General features: G+C 32.4%; 1 protein-coding gene across 1 annotated transcript in view; it reads right to left on the reverse strand.

Annotated features, from left to right (window-relative positions):
* Nucleotides 1-582: 582 nt before the first annotated feature.
* Nucleotides 583-19381, reverse strand: part of LOC111710923 (exportin-7) — a 45510-nt gene continuing 26711 nt past the window's right edge. Inside the window, exons 18-32 of the mRNA XM_023485121.1 lie at nucleotides 18765-18824; nucleotides 17942-17996; nucleotides 16597-16675; nucleotides 15166-15251; nucleotides 14425-14548; nucleotides 12151-12233; nucleotides 9806-9920; nucleotides 9068-9163; nucleotides 6830-6919; nucleotides 6099-6228; nucleotides 5639-5697; nucleotides 4507-4577; nucleotides 2298-2367; nucleotides 1530-1631; nucleotides 583-768 (exon numbers count right to left, since the gene is read on the reverse strand). Of these exons, the coding sequence (XP_023340889.1) occupies nucleotides 601-768; nucleotides 1530-1631; nucleotides 2298-2367; nucleotides 4507-4577; nucleotides 5639-5697; nucleotides 6099-6228; nucleotides 6830-6919; nucleotides 9068-9163; nucleotides 9806-9920; nucleotides 12151-12233; nucleotides 14425-14548; nucleotides 15166-15251; nucleotides 16597-16675; nucleotides 17942-17996; nucleotides 18765-18824 (1388 nt within the window). The 3' untranslated portion in view covers nucleotides 583-600. The remainder of the gene's footprint in view (nucleotides 769-1529; nucleotides 1632-2297; nucleotides 2368-4506; nucleotides 4578-5638; nucleotides 5698-6098; nucleotides 6229-6829; nucleotides 6920-9067; nucleotides 9164-9805; nucleotides 9921-12150; nucleotides 12234-14424; nucleotides 14549-15165; nucleotides 15252-16596; nucleotides 16676-17941; nucleotides 17997-18764; nucleotides 18825-19381) is intronic.

A 19381-nucleotide genomic window follows, 5' to 3' on the forward strand; every position in this document is an offset into this window, starting at 1 on the left:
TTAGGTCTTTAGGGAAATCGCTAAGTAGCGAAACATAGTCATAATACTGACAAAAAAGATAAAGTATGATGAATAGTAATAAAAATAAGTATTGACGAATAACAATAAAAAATAGAAATTAAATAATACTTTTAATGTTATTAGTTCATAAGACTTCATTTTTCAGATTACTGCTAAGTTCAGTAATGATGGAATTCAAAATTTGAGATTCCTAATATGCAACCATGGGTTCAACAACATATTTACAACATTGACAACCCATATAATTGACATTCCCAGATTAAATTTACATTTCTGTATTTGAATTTAAGTACATGAAATTTAGGAGTATTTTTGACAACAGCAAAATTGATCTAAAATTAGTAAAATCTAAAAATTACAATAAAATAACCAAACATGCAAAAAAAGCGTTGAGAACAACAAAGCAAAAAAGCCATAATTTCAAAAACAAAAAAATCTATATTTTGGAAAAAGCTAAATTATTACAAAGAGAAGGGTTTTAATGTTTTGACCACATCCCATCCTGCCCTAAAAAATGGAGTTTTCATCACTTCACGATTCCAATCTTTTCTGGANATTTGAAAATTGATGAAAGACTTTTTACCCAACATTACAACTCTCCCAACTCACAGGCAAGCAAAAAAAACAAAGAAAACTAACTGAATGCGAACTAAAGACTAGCTGTTCTAGCTTGCCTGCCAAGAAACTAATATTCCCACCTAGAGCCTGTAGACCCTCAGATATACTCGCCAGAATATACAGGAACACCTACAGCAAAAAGGTCAAAAATTGTGAATCTCGGGATCAACTTATCAAGCATTGATCCTTGATTAATTTAATCCCTTCTTGATTACCCGAGGTGATCATATCCTCCAGGGAAAATCAAAATAAAGGGAACAAATCAAATCAAATGAAGATTAAAAGATCAAGAGCTAAAATACCACCTTTTCAAAACAAAAGTATGACTTCAGTTCGTTATATTTTATTATTATTCAAGAAAATTGCAGTACATAATTCATGAAAATTACTGATGAAGAATTAACTGGCCCTATAGCAAGGATTTATTGTTGGAACATCTTCAAAATTCATTAGTTTTCTCCAGATTTTAAGTGCTTTGGGTCATTTTATAACAGAACTGAGGTCCTATTTTTCACTTCTTCTCCGAGTCTGGAAAGGTCGGCAATTTTTCAAGATATAACGGTTATGTGAATGGTCAGAATTATAAAATTTACTGAAATTTTTCTTTTCACAAAATAAGCCAGATTCCCTGAAAAGAAATTCAATATCAAATCTAATGATGTCAAATAATGAAAATGCACGTTGACAAGAATTTTGAACTTTTAAATTTGTTGAAAACCATAGTTTTAATAAAATCTAAGAAAGAAAATATTTGTGGAAAGAATATAACAATGGACATCATTAAAAACATGGAACAGGAACATGAAATAATTACCGTAGGTTCCAGAGTAGCCAGGAACATGAAATAATTACCGTAGGTTCCAGAGCAGCCAGGAACATGAAATAATTACCGTAGGTTCCAGGGTAGCCAGGAATGCCATATGATCCTGTGCTAGTGTGTCCAGGAGTACGTAGTAAGTCTGAGAAAGCTTTGGATAGTCCAACAGATCAGTCTGAGTTTAATACAGTATATAGTCTGGATATCTTGTTCTAATTTTGAAGAAGAAAATGGATATTTAGAAAAACGGAGATGTTGAAATAATATCTAATTTTTAGAATGTTGTTAACATTAAAAAAATAAAATATTTAAAAATAGTCTCGATATCTACATAGAGAACAAGCAGAGGGTCCGGAGGTGGGAACTCATGTATTGTTGGGTATCGAGATCAATGCTAAATCTCGATTTTTTTGTTAATCTGCAGATTTATTTAATCTTTATTCAATATCCTGCATGGAAATCGTTACCAGTCAGGGATTCAAGGGAGCTTTGCTCAGGAGAGGACTAACTAATAAGAAAAAATAGAAACTGGAAAGGTACAGTTTTTTTAGATCCTCAAATTTAAAGTATCCACAGTTAATGTCGAGATCAAGCTATAGAAATTACAAGAATCCAACCAGAAAGTTCCCAGCTCAGGATAAATATCATATACTTAGTTGAGAATACATGGCTCTAAAAATGATTTTAGGGATTTTAGGATCTTTGGATAAAAACATTTTAGGGGAAAAGCCCCATTATCCAATATTCCTCAAAAAACGTAAAATTTCCATTTTTTCAAAGACAAAGGTTTGGATGGAACCCGTTTGTGATTTGAATATTTGTCCAGGATTTATAAAGTTTCCTGAGGTATGGATAGAAGTAGTTTTACAAATGTATTAAGAGCATTATCCAGAGCATCATCTCGGTACAATCTAGAAAATAATATAATTTGAAATTTATCCTTTGATTTTTTATCAAAAAATAATTCAATATTATTTTAGAATATTCCGATTAATTTACTCTCTTTCTGTTTACAATCCCTATTTTTTAGTGAAGAATTGCGTGGTTGAATTAATGGCGTGTTTCTCATCAAGGTAGAAATCCACCAACATGGTAAATAAATCCCCACAACAAGTAAACTCGGAGAGAAGGACAGGACAAAATCATTCATTTTTTTGGCACATATAATACTAGCTGGAGTTCCCGGCGTTGCTCGGAGAATTTTTCCAAAAAATAAACTTTTTGTTAGTTTTTCAACCCCCGGGATACCAAAGGGTCCCCTCAAAAAAATTCAGCCAATTAGGTCCAGCTGTTTGGCCGGCTATAGCTAACATATACAAGCAAAGAGCTCTATTATATAGAATATTATATATCTATCTTTAATGACGCGTCTGTGCACTGCCTAGGGACTACAGAAACCTACCAATCAGACTAATCCTGTTTTTTTAGTCAGGTATATACACTACAGTGTAACTCAAAAGTGCCAAATTCGAAGGCTGTCAGGCCTTTCGTTGCTCATTGATAAAAGATCAAATTCTAAAAGTAAAAAATGGGGATTTAAACCCAGGAGGACAATACTCCCTGCAACGCTTTCAGGCACATCAAGGTTAGGCTAAGTCCAAGGGGGTCAACTGCCCAACTCTGTGTCAGAATATGACACTGTTGAGGAGAAAATACAACTCATGGCATGCGATCCAAGAAATTTATTCTACGCCGACTGAGTAGCAGATCCAAGTACTGACACCCTTATAAATTCACATTCATTCAAATTCACAACTTGATTTCCCCCTCCCCATATCAAGTTGTTAGATTTATCCGATGTAAAGTTGGTCTCAATATTGTATTGTCGATGGAAAGAATTTGATCTCTTTGTATAGACTTCGTTCGGTTGAAAAAACGCTCTCAATTAATAATTAAAATTTAATTATTTTTAAAGAATTATGGTGAAAAATTATTTTCAACCTTTTATCAAAAAATATCTCTGAGGTAAAAAATAGTTCATTTTTAGATAATTCTATGCAGAGAATTTTTTTCCAGTTTTTTTATTAATAGATACAAAAACAAATTCTAAGTAAAACGCAAATATACTTTCATAAGTTTGCCACATACGGAGTTATTGCTAGACAAAATTCACTCTAAAAAAGGTGTTCAATGTGTATCTTTGACTTGTCCTCATGATCTAGATATTACCATGACTTGGCAGGAAATCTTTGGGTGGCATAGCGCATAACCCTTCTCAAGAGATGGTCGTTAGCCTACACCACAGCCTTGTAGCCAGTGGTCTCTTCTTTAAACACTGCACTGCCTAGTTGGAGGCAAGGGATTTCTGCCTCCTCGTCCTCCTCTATATCTGCCAAGCCATGGTCGTCCTCCTTCTGGAACTGGGTCTGATTATCATTTTCTAGTCTTTCTTGAGTCTACCTTTACTCCAGTTCTGGTGAGCCTCCTTGTCCATGCGCAATATGACAAACTAACTGGAGAAGAAAAATACCCTAAGCTTAGAAACCCTTTCTTTATAAATTACAATAAAGTCAGACAGGTTGTCATGTCATTATTTTCTCTGGACCTAGATGACAATATTTAACGTCTTATTCTTCTTGTTTGTATCCTTAATCTGGTCGTAGGCTGTGTAGATCTTCTTCCTTGATGTCAATCAATTCTTGGATCTCCTATCTACACTGATTTGATTGCGGAGTTTCTTTCAAAGCTTTGTGGATTTTTTTCGAACAATTTTTCAATTCAAATAAAAGTTTCCTGATTAAAATTTAAAAATATTAAATCTACAACACAACACATAAAATAGAGGGTATGTGATTTCTAAGTGACATAAAACTAAAAATTTACAGCCAAATTAGAAAGTTAAGATATTCTTTTTTGTTTGTTTGTGGGTTAAGTTTTTAATGGTGCAATTTCTTGGGTGAGATTTGACCGTGATCGAGACATTTTTTATCTCCTAATCGTCCAGAGCGTAACAAAGAATAATTTAGAGGTAAAAAAATAAATAACGTCAAGCACTATCTAAATCGGCAGTACATTAAAAGTTAAAAGAACACCCCAGTTAAAGATTTTACCTAAAGACGCCAAAGTTCACGTAAGATCCACACAGCGCCATCTTCAGCATATTGAAACAGATTGAAATACCCTGACAAATTATATCAATCAAACATGTCTTAGGTTCAAAAGAGAAGAAGCGGACATTTTACAGGATTTAAAATATATAAGATATTTGCAGTAGTGTCCATGCCTCTTAGTCTTCTGTCTAATTTCTATTTTAATCTGCAGACCTGCAATACACCCTTTGTAAAGTAAAAGTAATGTTAAGTGACCATCAATGAAATGACGGCAGTGCCCGATTCACAACAGTACCTTTAAAAGCTTTGATCATTTACAAATACAAATTTTAAAACTGATTATTTTCATTTGTGGTTTCTTTTCAAAAGTGCCTCACATATTCCTACTGCAAAAAAATATCAAAAAATATCACTTTAAGCCTAAAATAAAACAACAATATCTTCACAATTATTGATCAGATAAAAGTTTGAAGGGTACCTATGTGAATGGGGTATTAACATCTTTGCATAGAGGGTCACATAAAATTACGCTAACAGTCCCTTCAACCCACTTATTTTGATTAACCCATTAGTGACGAGACCATTAACTATTAGTGAAATTGTTTTAGAAGGATCTTGTCAAAACAAAGCTTGATTGTACTCATGAAAAAACGATATTCAATTAAATTTTTGAATTTTTTTTTGTACAGGGTGACCTGTAAAACATGAAAATCTAAAAAACTTGGTAATTCATAATTATTTAATTATCTTCAAAACTTTACTTTTCATGTTTTAGTTATTTAGATCTTTAAAAGATTCCAAAAATATCTTTTAATTTTTTCTAGCCAAAAAAATGACAATTTAATAGATTCAAAACTAAATTAAAGGGTGTTCTTTTGGTTTTTTTTTCGAATTCAAAATCTTTTTTTTTTATAAAATTGAAAAAAAAAAACAATTTTGAAGTTAAGTCAAATATAAAATATGTTTTGAAAACAGGGAATCCTAAGGAAAGCGCAGGAAAAGACAAGACAACATTTAGTTTAAGAAAAAAGGGACTTTTAAAAAAACTCACCAGGTCAAAATTGACTTTCTCGTCACGAATGGGGTAATTAATATGTTAATACATAAAAATCGATTTGATTGATTGATTTGCCTTAAGTTTAAGAGGATACATTTGATCCTTGGGCACAATAACGTCCAGGATACGGTTACCTAAACAGAAGCCGTAGTAGGATTTTTTTACTGAAAACAAATCGTTTCAAAAGATTGGACATGGAAACCAATTAAGATAGATAAACATCAATTATAATCATATAATAATGATTTTAGTCATTAGTAACAAAAAAGTTCAAAATAAATAAGCTATTGAAAAAAGTGCACACACCAACCTGCATCAAGCGTAGAAAAAAATTTTAAGTAAATTTGTTGTAAAACAAAAAGATACCATATGAACAGGTACAGATACAGATACAGGTACAGGTACAGGTACAGGTAAGAATTTTAAGTAAAAATTGTCATAAAACAAAATAATCTCCGAATGTATACAGATATAGGTAAAACAGGGACAGCTAAGCATTTTATAGAAATAATTGATATAAAACTAAAAAAATCACCGTATGTACAAATGATCTTGCTGGCCTCTCTAAACAGTAGAATTCCATTGGGTGAGGATACATCGAACTGAAGTCTCTGACTTCTGTTCTGTACTAACTCAGCAAACAGTTTTAGAATGGGAGTTGTCACCTAAGACGGAGATATGTTATCTTCTTCTTCTCCAGCTTTTACTTTCGTTCTACCACACCCCCTGCTACTCCCACTTGCCACATAACCCTTTCTAGACCCCTTTCTTCTAACTTGATCACAATTATTTTCTACTCAATAATCTTCCTTCTAATTTCTACCAGTTTCTTATCACTCATTCCTTCATCCTGTTCCTTCTTATCCCTTTCTCCTTGTTTTATCTCCTCTCTGACCTTTTAACCTTTTCCTCATCTCCTATTTCTCCCTTTTACTTCTTTTTATTCCCTCCTCCATCTACCTCCAATTTCCCATACCCTCTTACCCGTACGGCAGACCTACTCCATCTCACTATTCCCTCCGTCTACCTCCATCATTCCTTACCCCAACCAACAATCATTAAGTTTTTGACAGTTTAAAGATTTCAACATTTTTGAATTTTTTCAAGACAGGATAAATAAATCAATATATTTCACCTCCACTGGATGTTAATATGCGATGCTCTGATTAAATTTAAAAGAAAGCTAAAAACACTGAAAGAATCCTTGCATTTTTATCCAAAAAAAGGACCAACTAGTCCCGTCCTAATCCCCATCCTTGATAATACCTGTGGGTCCTGATACCATATATCTACAGCCCTCTGTAGTATAGGAGTATAGGCTGGATAAATCCAATCAAACAGCATCATATAACTTGTCTAAACATTAAAAAATAGAATTAAAGTACTTTCATATTATCCATATTATTATTAGTTATAAGTTTCGAGGGTACTGTTGTGACTCCGGGCATATTTTATAAAATTTTTTTAAAATGAAAATCACATAATTTTTTACATTTTTATTTTTAAATTGTTTATTTATTAACAATATTCTTTAAATAGTTATATGATACCAGACATAAATTATTGTTTCATCTTTTAATTATATTTCAACTAATTTTGAAAAAAAATATTTTTTTTGACATCCTTGCAGTTATGCCATGCTGCAAACTTTAGAACCTATGTATATAGTACACACATTTACACAAATGTGTCAGCAGCTGAATTTAAATTGTTGATTCAGCTCATAACAAACACAAATTTTCAATGTTTTTTTTTTGTTATGCTGAAATAAATGGAGGGAGGGGGGGGGGATGTCTCTTTGCCCCATCTCGAATGATTGTCTTCATTCGCAAATAGAATAAATAGAGAGTGTAGAGCTTAGAATCAGGGATTTTCCTTTCAATTTTTCCTGTTCAGTTTTCTTATTTCTTCTTGTTTCTTGTTTCTACGTTTTAAGGCCTCTCCTAATAGTTCATGTGACATGAGTTGTGGAGCAGGTAAGAGAGAGATAAGAATGTTTTGAGAAGGAGGATGAGGATAGAGGTGTAAGGGTAACAGCTAGGTATGAGATAAAACAAAGCCCTCACTGTTGATGTGTTCTCCCCCGTGGATCGATTTTAAAGAAAATTAAACCGCTAAACATGCTGTCCCATCGCTTTTTAACACGGGGAGTTTGTCTTTCACCTATCATTGTCAGAGGTCTGCCATGAGTAATCCAGTTTTCATTACGAATAGGGTAAAAAAAATCAGTTTTTGGCATTTGATTTAAAGTCTGTTTATCAAGCTTTCCACTCAGTTGTGGAGAGAAGTGGCCTTGATGTCTAGACTATAACATCTAGTACAACGCCCTTTCTCTCAAAAGGCTTAGAAAGCTCTCCTGACAACCTTTCTCTGTTAGGTTCGGATAAACAATAAAAATCACTTGTAATTACAGCAACAGTTCCATGATAGGGCACTGTTGTGTGTGCACTGTCCATGCTAAAAACTCTGAGTTAAAAGTTTTGAAAAGTAAATGAAAATATATTAATTTTTAAATTACCATTCATAAATTCATAAAAAATTCATTAAAAATTATTGCTATAATGACCCTTCACAATTAGCCAGGTGAACTAGAAAATAGGAACTCTCTCTGTCCCTTTTGGCAATTCAAAAACATTCTAGTTAGTATTTATTGTCTGAGTTTAAGAGAAAATCAAATTTAGTCTATTGAATACGTTTCTTAGAACATTTGGCAAATAATAAAGGTTTCATATTTGAATACAATTGTGTCTATTTAAAATCACTGCTGAAAGAAAAAAATTTGTCGGAAAAAACGCAATAGCTTTAAAGTTTTAGTTAGGTTTTTACAGTCAGTTCGTTTCTTAGAACATTTGGCAAAAAAATAAAGGTTTCATATTTGATTACAATTGTGTCTATTTAAAATCACTGCTGAATAAAAAATGTGTCAGAAAAAACGCAATAGCTAAAAAGTTTTAGTTAAGTTTTTACAGTCTGATTTTAAATAGTGTCTCTGAAACTCAATACTTCCGTTTTTCTGGTCACTTCTTTAAAATAAATTTTGGCAATTCCTTAGATTTTAAATAATTTATTTAAAGACAGGAGTGAATATTTTTTAAATTTTTGCTGATTTGAAAAAAAATGATAAATTGGATATATAAGCAAGTTTTGTTCATTGCTTGTTGATCCTATTTACCAAAAGATGATTTATATTCCCAAAATTGAGCTAATAAACCCTAAAAAGACATTCATTACTTTTAGGATAAATTTTGTTTTAAAAGAGGAAGGGGGGGGGGATTTTTCGAGAAAGTATATACCCTATTTTAGTAAAAACCCTTTTTTAACTAATTGTCTAATTTTGTGTGTTATTACCTTAGATAAGATGAGATAGAGGAAGGATCTGAACCCCCCTGGCCCCCACCCCCCATCTTGGAGTGGTCAGACCGCCATTGGGACTAGCACCACAGAGCTCTGGCACCCCCCCCCCCATTTAACATAATCATTATTTTAAAGTACCCACTGTATTACCTTAGTATTGAATGCAAATGCAATTCCTCTGAGATCTCTTGATAGTCCTATCACCGTCTTCCGTACTTCCTCAGTACAGTTTCCACTCAACAACAACTGTACATAAGCAGATATAATCACTAGTGTACAGTTAACACTCAACAACAACTGAACATAAACAGATATAATCACTAGTGTACAGTTACCACTTAACAACAACTGTACATAAAGAAAATATAAACTCTGTACAGTTTACACTCAACAACATCTGTACATAAAAAAATATAAACTCTGCACAGTTAGCACTTAACAACAAGTAAATATAAAAACAAATATTAACATTCATTTTTAAATAAGTTCAAGTAGTCACTTAAAAGAAAAGCAAAAAATAGCTAAAATGTCTTAAGATTAAATTCTGATGAGAAAGGAATCATAAAAGTTGTTTACCTGACCCAGAGATTTGAACGCTGTAGTGAGGGAGATCATAAAAGTTGTTTACCTGACCAAGAGATTCAAACGCTGTAGTGAGGGAGATCATAAAAGTTGTTTACCTGACCCAGAGATTTGAACGCTGTAGTGAGGGAGATCATAAAAGTTGTTTACCTGACCAAGAGATTCGAACGCTGTAGTGAGGGAGATCATAAAAGTTGTTTACCTGACCCAGAGATTTGAACGCTAAAGTGAGGGAGATCATAAAAGTTGTTTACCTGACCAAGTGATTCGAACGCTGTAGAGAGGGAGGTCATAAAAGTTGTTTACCTGACCAAGTGATTCGAACGCTGTAGTAAGAGGAATCATAAAAGCTTCAAACTTTTCCTCATCTTCGCCTAGCTCTACCATCAATAATCTACCCAGAGAAGTGTAGAACATAGACCTTAAACATCAATATTCAAGAGCAGTGCAGCGGTAAAAGCAGTGCTTAGGATCGGAATCCGGGTCTGCTGAATCCGCAACATTTTGACTTCTTGTATCCGCGGATTCTAGGGGCAAAAATCAACCAAAAACGTGCTGCAAACAAAATCTTATTTTCTTAAAACAAAAAACTGAACCATTTGAAAAAAGTTTCTTTTCTCTGAAATCTTAAAGAAATGTTCATGAACTAGATCCGGATAATTTTTTTTCCAATGCAGATCCAAGATCCGGATCAATCCCGCATCAAAATTAAATGGATCCTAAGCACTGGGGGTACATCTCACTGAGTAAAAGGTTAGATTTCTAAGAACTTTCTAAGACTGGCTATTTTATAAACAAAGTTGCAAAATGTTACGTCTTCAAGGCGGATGGATTCAGCCTGCTTATAAACAGTCTTATCGATATTTAAGAAAGGGTCGACTTTGAAATGTCGCAACGCCTTGGGCTTAGATTTTACTGCTCTAACTCACAAATGCTTTTCTGTAGCCCTTTACGTGTACATTTTAGCACTATAAGGCATTTGTTAGCTTTTGTTTTTAAGAGGAGCGAAAGAGCTTAAAATCACAGTGAAGGGAAAGTAAGCACAATTTCAAGTGAATTCAAACAAAAATAACAATACCGGATTTACGACTGAAAGTTTAACAGTTTTTTTTCTGATGCAAGTACATATTAGATATTAATATCTATAGCAAATCCAACGTATAGAAACCGCTACATATAGCAACAAGGCGTATTTTCCGGTAGAACATTTTTTATGATTATGACAATTATAAGCTACAATGTTTTACAAATACGTTTAACTTCTCAAAAATATTAAAAAAAATCTTCTCCCGGAAAATACGTCTTGTTGCTATACGTAGCTGTTTATATACGTTGGATTTCTATAAGGTTTGACTTCATTTCTAGCATGTTTAACTGTTAATTTTCATTTACGGTTCCTTTGCGAAAGTGACTTGTGCATTTCTTGTTGTTTAAAAGAAGTAATTGAGAAATTCACAGAAATAAACACTTTCCAAGTAAGAAACACGACGGTATTCAACATTTTGGATCTTATAAAGGTTTCAAGGGTATCGTTGTAAACTGGACATTGCCATATATGCATGAAGAGAAACTTAGAATTACGCTTACAGTCCCTTTAATCTTAATATCCGTAATGATGATGAATGCACAGGATAACCCTTAGGCTTATTCCTTCATCTTTTGCTTCGCCATTTTTTTTGCATTCATAGAAGCACTTATAATGAAGAAACAGGAAATCATGATTTCAGATTAATTTCAGGTTGTTTTGAGTCCCATTCATGAAAGTTAACCTTATGACTTTATTTTTCTCTCGGTGAAAATAACAAGATCGTATATTTCTAGAAAATATTCTCAACCCAGCCCACATATCATCTTTCCACAAAAATAGCTAACAACAGGGTACACCATCCATGTTTATCACTTAAACTAAACATGTAAAAACGCTTGCAAACTAATATCCTATTTTGAATACTTTTTAATTTTTCATCCTGGGATATGGAAACTGTTAATTACCCCTGTATAACTGAAAACAAAAACATACTGGGATATGGAAACTGTTAACTACCCCTGTATAACAGACTGAAAACAAAAACATCCTGGGATAGGGAAACTGATAATTACCCCTGTATAACTGAAAACAAAAACATACCGGGATTTGGAAACTGTTAATTACCCCTGTATAACTGAAAACAAGAACATACTGGGATATGGAAACTGGTAACTACCCCTGTATAACAGACTGAAAACAAAAACATACTGGGATATGGAAACTATTAATTACCCCTGTATAACTGAAAACAAAAACATACTGAGATATGGAAACTGTTAATTACCCCTGTATAACTAAAAACAAGAACATACTGGGATATGGAAACTGTTAATTACCCCTGTATAACTGAAAACAAAAACATCCGGGGATATGGAAACTGTTAATTACTCCTGTATAACTGAAACGAAAACATACTGGGATATGGAAACTGTTAATTACCCCTGTATAACTAAAAACAAAAACATCCTGGGATAGGGAAACTGATAATTACCCCTGTATAACTGAAAAGCATTTATAACTTCTGGAGAAAATATTATTTTCAAGGGGGGGGGGGGAGAAAGAAAATATAATATAAAATATATATATATCAGGATTCATGGTCCTAAGGACCCTTGAGACTAACCTGCAACGCATTTCAGTAACAGACACATTTGCCCCTAGGAACGGGTAGTGTTCAGCTGTATGGTTAGCTAATAGGAAACCAACCTAGATATTTAGATAGATAAATTCTTATTCTTATTAACAATCAACCTACAGATAAAGTACCGTGACCTGGTGGCTTTAATACAATGAAAGATGGGGGATATTTAGATGTGTAACTAGATGGATAAATATATATTCATGTATATATATATATTTGAATTACATATACTAAATATAATAGAAAGATCTATTGCGAAGGTTTAAGCTTTAGTCAGCAAAAAATTCATATACATTTTTGTTCTTTGCATTAACATATCAAAAACTCTAACTTCTGCACTAACAAGGTGCAAAGTCAAATCAAATCAGAATCTTAATGTAAATTGTTTATTGTGTATCCTCTATGGCATTTCTTGCACATTAATAATTGTTTATAACTTTAGTATTTCTAATATAACTTTAATTAATTATTTTTGCTTTTAAAATTTAGTCAAGAAGATTTAATATCAGGAGTTTTGATGAAATAGTCCAAATATTTTGAATTAGATTTTGCTAAATGTACAGGGTGTGGTGTCCCACGAAACATGACAGTATGCAAGAGGCCTTGAATGTCGTCTTGATTTTTGATATAATTTGCTGCGTTTATTTGTCAACCTAATTTTAGAAGTAAATTTCTAGAGATAATAATCACAAAACTCCCCTAGTCCTGCCATTTCCAAAATGTGGTCTGCAATTTTTGTGCTTTCAATATTGCCCGAGATATGAACAATTTCGTTTAGATTTCGACAATTTTGCTTTTATTTAACAAAATTGAAATCTGAACCAATTTCTTTATATCTCCGGTAATATTGAAAGCACAAAAAACGCAGACCACTTTTTGGAAATGCCAGGGCTAGGAGAATTATGTGATAATTGTTTCAAGAATCATACATGTTAAAGTAGATAGAAGACTAAATGTCACAAATAAATTCAAATATCAAAGACGACTTTCAAGTCGTCTTGCTATTGTCATGTTTCGTGGGACACCCTGTATCTGTTTTAAAGCATAGCAACATAGTTTCCTACGTGTTATTTACAACATTATTTTCCAGTCAGTCTGTCAATATATTTTTTGAAATCAATTTGAAAAATTAAGCCCAGAAAAATGTCGACTGTTTTTAATTGGAACATGAATGGTAAGTTCCGGTTTTACAAGAACTTTTAAATACAAGAATGAATAATTTATATGTTGAAGGATTCGATGATTACGTAATAACTGAAATGATAAATATGTAATGAGTAAAAATCAATGTTGTCTATTTGTGAATAATTTTGCATATTTTTCTCTTTTCTTTTGGAAACCTGTATTTTCAAAAAAAAATATTTTAACAAATTTAAACTACACCATTTATATATGTATTTATATCTTTGTGTGTGAATAAATCTTAATGATTATAATTGAACAGGAAAATCCGTGAAAATGTTTGCAGAATAAGATGAATACTGGAGACTAACAAAGCATCAGTAAAAACCTAAAATTTTTAATAGATATTTAAATTTCCTACTGATGAGACAATAATATTCATCGACAACATTTTATTTAATTTAAGATGAAAATATAGTATTCTTTTCAGATGAATTAAAGTTTCTGTATGAAACAATACTGTTTTTACAACTGAATTCTAGGAGAAGGGAACCAAATGAGGAGTATCGGTTTCAAGCTGAATTCCATTTTACATTGGATTGGAGAATCAAGATCCCCTCCCCTGAACACCTGTCTATTGGGTGTATAACAAACGTAAACGAATATATTAAGATGGTCAGTTGGAAAAGACCTTGTTTAAATTATATGATGTATACAAATTGGAGATATAGGATTATTACAATTTTTAACGGAATATCACAGAATTAGCATGAATGAGCTTTCGTTCATGTTATATATCTCGTTTTATAAAGGTTTATGCTAATGCTATAAACTAATTTGCGTGAATTAACACTTAAATATTTAGAAATTTTGTTACAGTTGCCGTCGTTTATATCAATACGATAAAGACATCTTTCTATTTAAATTTTAATTTCTATCAAGCTTTCAAACTGATTGGATACAAATATAAATGGAAACAAAGAGAAGCTGTCAATATACAGATTCGTTTAATGTTTATTTATGAACTTATAATTCGTAAGCGTATTAGAAATTATAACCTATACACAAAATGTCGTCTTCATTGTATTGATACAAACGCAGACCTCTGTAAGACAACTGAGAAAAACTACAAACCTCTTCCAGTTTAACCAGTTTCCTGACTGTTCCATATCCTACAGATAAATCAGACAACAGCTGAAGAGTCTTGTTGATTATAAGCTCACAGGATCCAAGGTATTTCAGGTTAGTGATCACTTTTCTAAATATTTCAGGTTAGTGATAACTTTTCTAAATATTTCAGGATTGTGATCACTTTTCTAAATATTTCAGGTTGGTGACCACTTTTCTAAATATTATAAGTTTGTGATCACTTTTTTTAATATTTCGGGATTGTGACTACTTTTCTTAATATTTCATATTCATGATCACTTTTCTAAATATTTCAGGTTAGTGATCACTTTCCTAAATATTTCAGGGTATATATCACTTTTCTAAATATTTCAGTTTGTTTTATGGAATTTTATAACTGTTCACCATAACTATCCTTGAAGGCGTTTCTTTTGTATATTAGGTAAGTTTCATTTTTCTAATTATTAGTTATAGAGTGTCTACACTTTTCAGAATTTAAAAAAATGGAAATATTTTGTTTACGCATTTGAACTTTAAAACCTCATTTGTATTTGAAAGTGTTGAGTGCTGAAGTCAATTTTAAATCTAAAATTAGATTTAAAGTTTCCAATAGTATTGTACGAAAATCAGTTTCGATAAGCCTTTTGGAAAAATACTGCTTAAACACTCCACATCAAGAATTGAGAGGAATATGAAATATATTGAAAATATAATGTTTTAACGATGAAATTATCGCTGTAATGTTACCTGATGATTACACTGAGAACCATTGTCTCATCATTCAAACCAAGAATCTCAGATAATCTTCTATACACCTTACTTGTCTTCTGAATCTATATAAATAAAGTCCATGTTTCGATGAAACAAAGTGTGGAGGGCCAGGCTATACACCTTACTTGTCTTCTGAATCTATATAAATAAAGTCCATGTTTCGATGAAACAAAGTGTGGAGGGCCAGGCTATACACCTTACTTGTCTTCTGAATCTATATTCACGCCCATTTTTATAATATATTATATATTATACCACATTCTTGTCGGATTTACTACGGAGCCAAATCAGGAATAATTCTTGTTATTCGCTCACATTTCGTGTAAAGGTGGTGTAATATCATCATGCGTAGGAAGAAAGTGTAATAATCAAAATTATTGTTATAATATTGATTATTACACTTTCTTCCTACGCATGATATACTATTAACTATGTCGAAGTGTTGAGGATATATTGTTTTATTCTCTGAAATGGGGCAAATAATGTTTTTTTAGGGGAACCTATTTTAACATCTGGGTAAAAAGCATCGAAAAATATTTTCATCAAAATTAATTTCCCCCTTGTATTTCTTGAATTTAAATTCGAAATATCCCCCCCCCGTTTTTTGCTTTCTAATTCACCTAAACTTGATTGGCTATGAAGAAATCAGAGCAGTTTTTTGAGAACTGCAGTTTTAGAATATTTTTTTCAAGAGCTGGAAACTTTTATATCATGGATGTTGAGATCAATGCTTGATCTTTTGATAATCTGCAGATTGATTTAATCTTTATTCGATATTCCGCATAGTGATCGCACCTAGTCAGGGATTGAAGAAAGTTTTGATCCGGGTTGGAATATATAAATTAGAGATATGGAAAGGAAAGGTATAGTTATTTATAGATAATCAAATTTAAAATTCCCCACATTGGATATCGAGATCATTCGATCGGGATTATGAGCATCCAACAAAAAAGTTTCCAGCTCAAATCTCTTTCTGACGTTTAGCATTGATTATGTATTATTCTTTAAAGGGAGTGTCTGGCTTGACAGGTAGTTGAGCTGAGATGCCTGATATTGAAGAGAACTATTTAAGAAATCATGCTGGGCCGCATTAAATTACAAGAACAGAGAGATTAGTTTATATTTTAGGGTTAGGCTATGACACTTTATGGGCCGAACAGGACAGGCTAGGGGGCCGAGTGCTGCGGCTTGGACAGGCTAGGGGGGCCGAGTGCCGCGGCTAGAACAGGTTCTCTCTCTGTCTTGTAATTCAACGCGGCATCCGCACGTAATTTCCTTGTCTTATGAAGTAAATTTTCACTCTTTCTGAACAATTATATACCGAAAAAACGTCTTATAGGTTTCAATGATTTATAAAATTTCTCAGCATAAATACCATGTCTAGCAAGACAATCCCTGTGAGCTTACCTGATCTCCAATGTATATTTTTCTGAACTGCTCGAAGAAGGAGAGGAGGGCCAACTCTAATTTTTCACACCCACCCTCACTTCACAATACCAATCCAGTTTTAATATATTCCCCAACATTTTATGACTGAACATTATTGATCAAATCTCAATACAAATATAAAAAATAAGGTAATTTTTTTTAAATTATAGAAACTTTATTAACAAATGTTAGGTACCAGCAATTGTCTTACAAATTACTTTCATTTAAGGGGTTGATCATTCACTTTGTTAGAAGTGTAGCATTTAATTTAGATTCCCATAAAGGTTTATGATCAAAAATAAATTAAGACAGTTGTTCTTAAATTAAAGATTTTTCTGAATATTTTTCAAAACATTAAGATTTTAAAACATTTTTTAAATCGCAAAAAAACAGCTAAATCGGTTAAAACTAAATACAAGATCTTAACCAATTTCAGATCTGGACAAGATTAGCAGCAGTGTACTTTACTAAAAAGAATCTTAACTAATGCATATGGTTTAAAAATTGGTAAAGAGAAACTGTTTAGGATAAGTTCTCTGAAAAGAAATCCCAAGATGTAAAGATATCAGCTTAAGAACATAAAAATCCTGAGACAAATAATTCTGAGGTCAAGCTATACTTTAAACTAGATCTTCGGAAGATAATTTGACAAGAATATGCAAGATTCAAGGACACCTCAAAGATCAGGGATAGTTTGGAAATAAAAAAATTGGAACAATTTTCAACCCATAGCTGTTTTTAAGCCAAATCTTCAATATAAAAACATAAGGCTTTTCATGCAAAAGGATTTTCTTTGAAAATACTAAATATTTTTAAGGTGTCAAAAAAAATCAAAACTTAAAAATGAGAACTTCTAAGAACTTCATGAACCATAAACCTACTCGACTATCAATATGCAAGTTTGTTATGATTTTCAATATCTAATAAATATAAAACACAGCAATTGAATAGTTCAGTTTGAAGCCACTGGAAAAACTATCTGCTTGTGTTAAACCATCAAACACACATGATATTAATTAGATGTCGCCTTCCTAGTCCACAATTTTATAGGTCCCACTGTATCCTCCCGAAAATGTGGAACAAAATGAAGTTTGTAAGCCAAATCATAGATTTGTCAGAAAAAGCCCTAAAATCCGTATGGCCACTTTGCAAGAACGTACAGCTACTGTAAGGAAAAAGGAAACATATTGACTAAATGAATGTGGCCCAAAAATGAATATTGAATTATTACAAGGGTATAAAACTAGATGTAGGTGATCCAAATGTTGAAGATGAATTCTGAATACTGACAAGTTACAAGGTCTAATTTTGTCTGGAAAGTTTCCTAAGACGACTATCCGTTAATTGCATCAATTGTAGTACGCGGCAAACCAGTTCTCCTGAAATATTCATTCTTAATAATGTGAGTCCTACTCCTAATACCCATAAAGGATAAGACTGAAAAGACGACCTGAAACTCTTAATATGACGACGATTCCAAGATTAAATGAAGTCTTCTGCCTTAAAAAATCGTCTTTAAATAGTCCCATTAATGAACAGACAGGGACAATTCCCTACAGTCGTCTCTGAAGTCTCATTCTTTGTGGGTATGACTGTATATAAAATTCAGAAACCTTAAGGATTTAGGTTAAACATTTTTTTGTCAATTGAATAAAATTCACTGCATTTTTCTATTCCACAGAAATTTAAATCCGTTGAAACTTTTAAAATATTTTTTGGGAGGCATGTATAGTTTAAGTTAGTCAAATTTGGGTTCCTCTTGAAAACATAAAACATTTACAGTTAGGAATAATAGAAAGAAAATTAAGGTACTCAGTGATTTTTGTCCAAACAAATTCTATTTTTACTGATTAGCTTTTTTTGTTCTTATTAGATCAGTAAAAGAAAAATTCCTTATTTTCACTTACCATCCTAAGCATCATGATAAGTTATGCTGTTAAAACTTACCATCCATAGCAACATGATCATCTATGCTGTCAAAACTTACCACCCGTAGCATCATGATCATTTATGCTGTTGAAACTTACCATCCATAGCATCATGATCCCATATGCTGAGAAAACTTACCGTCCATAGCATCATGATCCCATATGCTGATAAAACTTACCGTCAATAGCAGTATGATCATCTATGCTATTAAAACTTACCATCCATAGCATCATGATCATCTATGCTGTTAAAACTTACACGTCCTCCTACTGCACTTCCTAAAATAAATTTACAAATATAAAGGAACGACTGTAGACGTAGTTTTAAGTAACTCTCTTTTTTGACAATTTTTTTTTTTAAACCCGAGACCCTTCCCCCCTTAAGGGGATGGGGGAGAGGGGGATCCCAGGACCCCGAAAACCCCAAGTGGGAATAAAAGCAACCCAACATTTATTTTTGATATTTTCAAACTAATTGGTATTAGAAATAGTTTGTGCATTCTTCTTATCTAAAGTAACTATGTATTAAAGGGCTGGAATGTAGGATTTACAACAGTAAAATTTAAACCTAGTTTAGAAGTCATCAAATAACGAGACACGACCTTATGTGTTTGTCAAAATTGCCAAATTGATGGAGAAGCCATTTTTCTTGAATTTTTAAATTTTGTTTTAAATTGTACAAAATATGAGTTTGCCGGCTGTAATTGACAAACAATAACAAACGTATCCGCATTACATACCGTGCTTCGTGCATTCAAGAAGAATTAAAGAATATGTAGAAAATGCCTGAACTCCTCCTTAGTCATAAAATTAAAAGATGATTGTCCTTGTATAAT

This window comes from Eurytemora carolleeae, unplaced genomic scaffold, assembly GCF_000591075.1.
Source record: "Eurytemora carolleeae unplaced genomic scaffold, Eaff_2.0 scaffold1021, whole genome shotgun sequence".
In the NCBI taxonomy this organism is placed as follows: Eukaryota; Metazoa; Arthropoda; class Copepoda; order Calanoida; family Temoridae; genus Eurytemora; species Eurytemora carolleeae.